This window comes from Sesamum indicum, unplaced genomic scaffold (assembly GCF_000512975.1).
Source record: "Sesamum indicum cultivar Zhongzhi No. 13 unplaced genomic scaffold, S_indicum_v1.0 scaffold00155, whole genome shotgun sequence".
Classification (NCBI taxonomy): Eukaryota; Viridiplantae; Streptophyta; class Magnoliopsida; order Lamiales; family Pedaliaceae; genus Sesamum; species Sesamum indicum.
The window spans coordinates 121,513-130,387 of NW_011628063.1; the positions used below are offsets into that span (position 1 = coordinate 121,513).

At 29.3% G+C, this 8,875-nt stretch overlaps 1 protein-coding gene across 3 annotated transcripts in view; it reads left to right on the forward strand.

Annotated features, from left to right (window-relative positions):
* Window positions 1-1,644, forward strand: part of LOC105179420 (LOB domain-containing protein 25-like) — a 2,060-nt gene extending 416 nt beyond the window's left edge. For 2 of the 3 annotated variants that reach the window (XM_011103040.2, XM_020691316.1), the window contains exon 2: window positions 686-1,644. In XM_011103040.2, coding sequence (XP_011101342.1) covers window positions 708-1,259 — 552 coding nt within the window. In that variant the 5' untranslated portion in view covers window positions 686-707 and the 3' untranslated portion in view covers window positions 1,260-1,644. Of the gene's footprint in view, window positions 1-6; window positions 137-685 lie in introns of those variants that run through there. The other variant, XM_020691315.1, reaches the window with a different exon arrangement.
* The last annotated feature ends 7,231 nt before the right edge of the window (window positions 1,645-8,875 follow it).

The window sequence follows — 8,875 nt, forward strand, 5'->3', positions numbered from 1 at the left end:
TTTCTCCTTTTGCTCCGGCTCGTGCAGTGCTTTTAACAAACATTAATTTCGGATGTCATGTAGTAGCTGCTGGATCTCAATTTAAATCAAGAACCGTACGTACAGTTTTCACAATTGGAAAACTATTTGGAGAACTGTGAGCTACTTTTCTATACTTCAATGATTTCCTTCCTTTCTCTTCACAAGATAGATATGGGAATTTGGTCTGACAAATTAAGGGATGATCAGACATGGAAAATACCTGTATTTCCTTGGAAATTATGAGATTATGAGGTCCAAAAACAACAACCCAGATTTGAAAATCAATTGTAATTCAGAGAGAGAGTTGTTAATTGATGATATTTTGAAACTGGGAGTCTGCATTAAAATTTAATTAACAACACAATTTTGATGTTTTATTGCTAATTATAGTATATATACATATTACCTGTATAGTTACGAAATTATTTGTTATTCACGTGGTGTGCATATGAAGTGTACTGCGAGATGTAATAGCAATTTGCAGTAAAAGATCCGAACTGCCAAGAAAGAAGCAGCTTGTTCGACGAAAGAATTGGTGAATTAAACGAGACTGATAAGATCAATTTAGATGAGTAAAAATTTATAGAATTAACAAAGGAAATTAACCTAATTAATGAAAGAAATTTGGGAATTAATTACTTGGGGAATAATTTCTTTGTTGCAGAGGTAAAATCATACATTCATCAATGGCTTCCTCCAGCTCCTACAACTCTCCCTGCGCTGCCTGCAAGTTCTTGCGGCGGAAGTGCACGCCGGGCTGCATCTTCTCCCCCTATTTCCCCCCAGAAGAGCCGCAGAAATTCGCCAATGTTCACAAGATCTTCGGCGCAAGCAATGTCTCCAAGCTCCTCCACGATATCCCGCCTCACCAGAGGGAGGACGCCGTCAACTCTCTAGCCTACGAGGCGGAGGCCCGTGTCCGGGACCCCGTCTACGGCTGCGTGGGAGCGATCACCTTCCTCCAAAGGCAGGTGGACCGCCTCCAAAAGGAGCTGGACGCCGCCAACGCTGACCTGATCCGGTACGCCTGCAATGGAGGCCTTCATCAGCCCTCCACCAACCCTATGGTGGTGCCGCCACCGCGACAACGGCCCATCGTCGAGCACAACAGAAGGATTGCAAATGATGGTGGTAGTGGATTTTATCAAACACCTTCTAGCTTCTCATTTCCATACTACAACTCTCCATGGAATGATCATTACGGCCCTCATGGAGGAGGGTTTGGTGGAAGTATTTGATCAGCAAGAAGTTGAAATGGGCTGATGGAGATCATCATCATAACCCTATTTAGGGTTTGTGTGGGGAAATTAATAGCTCATGGAGAAGCCCTTTTCTTTGCTTTCACATGGCATCAACTTTCATGATCTCACCTACGTTTGTGCTCTTAACTAAGCCATAATACCTACCCTCTCATGGATTCTTGATCTACCTATACACCTATATATCAAATATTTTGGTGTGAATTGTGCAAGAACTTTTGTACAACTGAAGAATGTATGTGGGGGGGTTGTGATCAGAATAAAAAAGAAAAAAAGTGAGTGATTTTTGTTTGTGTGAAGTGATGAAATTGTGTAAGATCATGAGACAGCTACATGTATTGATAATTCTTGTTGAGGACCACTAGCTTCTGTATCTATGCTGTGAAGAGGTTCATTAATTTCTGAATTGTTTGTGTAGCCTTTGGATTGAAAAGGGTCCTCTAAAATACTATCAAAAGTCGGTCTCCAAGTGCCTAGAACCAGGAAAAGTAGTACTAAGTACTCTCAATCTTCATTTCTCATGAGTAAGTTAAAGTATGTGACTGTTGAGGAACACATAGGGTTATATTACGACCAAATTGCAATTTTAGTCATGTAAATATAATGGGTAGCGATTCTAGTCTTGTTACAATCAATTTTGGCAATTTAGTGTCGCAATTAAAAAATGGCGTTTGAAGTTAATTTGTTTTAATTTCAGGACCAAATTATGAAGATTGATTTCAATAGATCAAAATTATCTTCCCTGTAATTTTTTCAATTATATATAGATGATTTGGTATTGGGGCGAACAAGTATTGTTCAAGTTCTTATTCAATCCCGATTATGAGAGCATTAATAACTAAACCAGATATGAGTCAGGCTCAAGTACGTAATTTAATCTTTTTCACATGTATGTTATTTTTTATTTTTTACTAGCTAGTTCAATAGAATGTGAACTGGTACTTTTATACATATAATAGAATAAAACTTAATATTTCTTATGCTCGACGAATTAAGTTGATCAGACGAGTTCTTATTATTATCGATCTTTAAGTCGAATATTAAATAAATTTGGATGCATATATGCATGATTCATTTTGTACCTGAAGATGATGAAGTGTGAATCTTATCTCAATTTCAGCTTGTGAACCTCAGCTCTGCTCCAGACATCTCAAACAGTGACCAACAGCTCTTTCTTGCATTGGATCCATAAAGCTGCTGCCTGCCCCTTGTACTGATTTCAGTTTACTTTTATTAAAATATAGTACAGGAAATTAAAGACCCATGTACATATATATATATATATATAATTTATTCCATCGATCCTTACCCCACAAAAAAGTTAATTAATTAATGATTTATTTAGATTACCATATTAGAGATGAACATATTCGTTGATCAGTGAATTTTATCCGGAAAAAAAAAAAAGAAAACAAAGTAAGATAATAGGGTTTCTGCCCAAACACTAGGGTTAGGGTTTCAACCCAAACTTTGGTGCATGTCTTTTCAATCTTTACTAAGTGTGAGAAACCTGAAAAACGCTTATAGAAAAATAAAAATTAAGAATTATTACCCTGTGCTTTTCTAAGATTTAATGTAATTATACATAAATTTTATATAATTTAAAAAATTACATCTAATACCCTTAATTTTTTTATATTCGTCTAATAAATAGATTCCTTCATTAGTCAAAATTCAAAGATTCATTATTCAAGATTCAAAGAACTTAGTAATATTAGCAAAAAGGAAAAAAATTGAATAAAAATCCCTGTTCCCCCAATTGACTTAGATACTATGACTTAATATTGTAGGATAAATATTGTTTTCCTTATCGTGTATGACATAGTATTCATCGTGAATTTTTTTTCTTGCAACCATGATAATTAATTAACTATAATAACAAACCATAAATAACTAAAAAAAAATAATTACTTTGTCTATACAAAAATTGTAAACTTTGTCGTCATTATATAAAATTACGAAAAAATTCTCGATAATAAAATATATACATACAAATATATAAAAAAAAAGTGTAATATAGAGTCAGACTACATATTTTATATATATTTTTTAAAATAATAATATTATATATATATATATATATATAGAGAGAGAGAGAGAGAGGGGGGGGGGGGGAGGAGGGGGGGGGTATGAATTTGTAACAATATTGATCGTGATTTTGGTGTTCCCAATTACCCAAGTAGTAGCCCACACGGAGCTTTCTGTAATAGAATATGGTGTGTGTGTGTGTGTGTGTGTGTGTGTGTGTGTGTAGAGCAGTGTAAAAGCTGGTAGTTGCAGTCCCCCACCATGAAATCCAGAGCTTTCTGTCACTTGTGTTTCTTTTTCTATCTGTCTTTGTAGTTCCATCTTGTCGATCTATCATTCTCCCATCCATCCTCTTCTCGTGATCATCAAATATTCATTTCTATATATATTTTTCACTGCCCAAAATAATAATAATAATGAATTATTTTTTATATTGTTAATTCCCGATTACGATTTAAAAATTATGATAATTCAATTATATTCTCTATAGTCAAATAAAATTAATAGAAAAAATTGAGTATTAATCAATGTTAATGAATATTTATCATAATTTTAATTATAGTAAAGACATATGATATGGTGTTCAATTATGACTGATATTTTGATTTCACATGTAGAAATTATTGTGCCACCGTAATTAATTAATATTTGTCACGAAACATTTGCTATGAGTTTTCTGTTGTTCTTAATAAATAATGAACCGATAATTCAATTATTCTGTGATATATATGTATATATATCTGAGAGGATTTGGCAAAAGATTTCATTAATTAAAATAATTTATATTCTGTGTCAAAATATCACGATTTCAATTACAATATTAATATCGCTCGCCATAGAAGAGGACCAGTACTCTAATCTCTAAAATAAATTTCTTCTAATAGTACAGAAGTCAATCATTATTTTCACAACAAAAAATTTAATTTTTTTAACTAAAACACTTTTTTATTTATTTTTAGAGTAAATTACGATGAGCTCTTTCAAAAGTTAGCATAATTATAAATAAATTTTTAATATTTGAAAAATTATCAATATCTCTTATATTTGATCAAATTATATAATATTTGAATAAAGGTTTGGAATTGCTAACTTTTTTTGTTGTTCTATTTTTTTTAAAAGAAAAACAAAATTGGACCAAAATTTCGTAAAATTGTAAAAAAAAAGTCAACTTATTTCATAAAAATATTTCAAAAAATTTAAAAAATTAAATAAAAATTATAATTCTGCATAATTCACTGTAATATTTTGGTGAGTTCATTATAAAAAATAAACGAAAATATAACGTATTGACAACTAAGTAAAATTAGAGGTGTGCGGTAATTTCTATACAGCAAAATGTATTTTTATTATGTCAAATATCGGATTTTAAAAGAGCTCATTGTAATTTATTTATTTTAACATGAATGTTGAATATATATATATATATATATATATGTGACAGTAGTCTATAATTTTGTTGTGTGTAGGTAGCTGGAAAAGAAGAAGTTATATTCGAGAGCGCAGGTAAAAGCTGCGAATACGTGCATATTTGAACATGTGCACACATGCATGCACCCCACTACCCACATTCATTGCCTATGATTTGAATTTTGCACCCATGCCCTTTCCCTCTTTCTTTCTTTCTTTTTTTTTTTTAAAAAAAAAAATTGCATGAAACCTCCTTTATTTTAAAATTTTAATTGAAAATTCCATTGTCTTAAAAAAAATCATGTACACCTTTCTTTTCGTTAGTCAGGGTTAATGATGTTAAAATTTTTATTGAATTGTCCGTTATACAGATATTATGACACCACTTCGTTGTGCTACCACTGTTGCCTATATCTAGGGTGACGGATGGCAATGAAGCGGGGACGGGGAAAAAATTGATTTGAAAAAAAAATATATTATTTTAATCTTTTTTAAAAATAATTTTTTTCAAAATCTAAAGATATTAAAAAAATGTGTAATGATCTATTAAATTTAAATATTATATATATTAAATAATATGATTTTAAAAAAATTGATATAATTGTTTGGTACTTTGACATTTATTTAATATATAATTTATTAAAATATATTTAGACTAAAAAATATTTAATTTAATTAATAATATATAATTAATTTATATTTACATATATAGAAATATTTTAATTTAAAAAGTGAAGTTTAGTATATTAATTTTTTCATTGTGATTTTAAATTTAAAATTTCAACTTTTAAAAATTTTATATACTTTTTAGGTATTTTGATGTTTAATTAATATATTCTATAAAATAAATAAAATTTATTAAAATATATTTAGATTAAAGAAAAAATTAAATTAATCAATAACATATAATTACTAAAACATATTTAAATATCAAATAAGGAGGGTAAAATGCACATTTGTGCACACAAAGTAACTTAAAAAAGTAAAAAACGAAGCTCACTCACACAATACTCCAGTGTCAAATACTCTATAATAGATAGAGGTTTTTTTTGCCGTGTTATAAATAACATAGGGAACTTTTCACTTATAAAATTAACACAGAGGAATTTCGCTTTGTATCACCAGACCATAGGGTTGTTGTTACAAACGCAATTCAACTTCTTTTTTTTTTTAATTCAATCTTTTCAAATTAAGTATATATCCTCACAAGGGACGAGAACTCATTACCAAATAACTTACATATTAACTGTGAAGTCTTAAGTAATAGAAATTTTCATCGGTTTTGCATTTAATTGGGCTATCAAAATTTTGCAAACTTTAATTTAAAATTTAAAATGCAAACTCAACTTCTCTATGGTTGCAATGCGTTTTAATCTGACTCTTTATATAATTTATCAATAATTAACTTATAATGATATGGAAATTATTTAATTAATTAGGAGCGGGATATTACGTGTGAAAAATAGTAGGAAACCACATGAATCCTGGGTCCCTTCCCTGCAAAACGTGCAAGAGAAGCAAAGTGAAAAAAATTTTATATATAGCAGCAAAAGATTAAAATAAAAAAAATAAATTAAAGGGTGGATATATCAACTATTTAATTATTTCTTATGCCCCCACCAATTTATATTAATGGATTTTGGATATATATTTATTTACTTATTCTTCATTTGTTTCTTTAGGTTTTAGATTTTTCTTGTTTTTGGCATTTTAATTTCACTTATTTTCTTGATAATTATACTAATTAATTAAAGAAAAGGAAATGATTAACATTCATGCACCAACCCTGCAACTCTTATTTATTTATTTAGTTATTTCCCTTTATTAATTATTTATTTCTGGAAAAAGATTATAGTACTTTCATATTTATGAACCAAATTAAATAATAAAAGGTCGACTTCCTTAAATTAAATAATAAAATATAATAACGGGAAAATATAAAATTGACCTTAAAGAAGATTTGGTCATAAAAGCTGATAATATTCCTGACTTTGTTCTTAAAAAAGAAAAAATAAACCCTCTAATTTAATAATTGAGTAGAAAAGTTAGTAATAAAAAGACTGGGATATTTTTTCAATAATATTCAATTTAAATTTATTTAATAATAATAATTGGGTTTTTAAAAAAATAGAGAAATTCAGCTTTACGCCGGAAAAAGTGCATCAGTATATATTCAAGGGCGCAGGGCGCAGGCGGCGTATCCATATCTCCTTGGCGGCGGCGGGGAATAATCAAAAGTTACAAAATCTTTCCATTTGGAAAATAGAATTCCTTGAACATGAATAATTTCAAGAAAATTTAATTAAGATAATTAAAGTTAATATTTTTTTCCCTTTTCTTTTCTTTTATTGTAAGGTCCACATAACACATTTCTACTTGAAAGCTCTTGTGGTGAAAATTAATTTAAAAAAATATTAATTATGACTAAATTTGCTTTTGCAAACGATGTAGGCTTGCATTTTTTATTAGTTCTAATAAAGAGTTTAAGCGGTTTATAAATAAAATTTAAGGTCTCGTTTCTCTAGCGAGACGCTTTTTCAGGTAAAATCGTGAGATTCATACTAAGTTAAAGTGAATAATATATCGTACAATGAGGCACTGATTAACTCGCAATTCAGATCAGCCAACTTATAAAACACAAATACTGAACTCTTCGAGAAATAATTTTAATTGAATATATTGTTTATTACTAGGCAAAAATTATTTGCATAGGACCCCAATGCCAAAGCTCTACCAAAATGCTTGTTTTAATTGATAATTTTCGAAGAATTAATATGACGAGTTCGTAAATTACTCCTGCAAGCAAATTATATATTATTTTCCTAACTTTTATGTCAAACACTATAATGTAAGTCGAACTCAGTATATATATCCAATTGTAATAAATTTCTTTTTTTACGAGTAGAGGACAAACTTATTGATAAAAGTTGAGATTTGTGATCATCATATCATGGGTCCGATCAAATAGCTTATGAGATTTCTCTATTTTGGCAACAGATATTTGCAGTTTAATAATGTAAATTTTATTATTAATAATAATAATTAATATAACTATTTATAATTAAAAATTATTGTAATGTACATAGGTCACTTTAATTTTTTTTTTAACTAAAAAAGACAAAGAACCATTGAGTAATAGAATTATAGAAGAAGATCTAGTGAAGTGCACAAGGATATATACATATAGAGTTGAAGAAAAAAAAGGGTTTGACTTATAATCACCACTATTCTTTTTTAAAGATTCTTGGTTGACTATATCTAATGATGAACTTGTATTGGATACGTCTTTATTCTCTTCCATCATTATCAATGATGGTGCTCATGATTATAACTTTTTTTTTCCTAAATTCTTTGGGTATATTAGGTATTAATTTGTGGATTCTTGAAAGATCAAGTTATTGGGCTTGCAATTCTAAAGGCAAAGGGAGCACAAGCTTAGAGTTTTTTTAGATTTATTTTTCAAAAGTATGATTTGATGTATTTAGATGTTAAAGATTGATAAAATATGTAGATAATTCAAAATAAAAAAATATAAAAAAAGTTTAGTATGGAAGTGGACATACATCTATATTTGTAATTTTCGAACACACATTTTGATTTTGAAAGTATTCTTGAAATTAGGGATTGTTAATGAGTTCCGAGCTTACTTATTATGTTCGAATTAGGTCAAACTTTGATAGAATTAATTAATTTTAGGATCTTGAATTTAAATTCAATATGGATAAAGAATTACGTTGTAAGGATACAAATATGAATATGGGGAGATCAACGGGTATAATAAGATACAAGTATGGAATATAATCAAGTTCATTTGTAATTTTCTTTTATTTCTAAAAAATCAACAATTTCGTCCTACTTTATTTTTCTCGTTGAAATAACAAAGCATTTGAAAGAAGAGAAAGAACTTTACGTCTAATCAAACTCATCGAATACTTCAAAAATATATTCAATATGCACATCCATCCTATATCCATTACGTACCCGACTATATTTCTACACTATACCTTAGTTTTGCAGAGTGATCATGTAGAGAAAATGTTGCATAAAAAACCAAAAATGATGGGTGAATATGATGAGTTTAATGTTGTTGGACAAATGAGTGTAGTTGGGAACCTACGAGGTATTAGGTTTCTTCATGTATGGCTCTCCCAATGCAATGT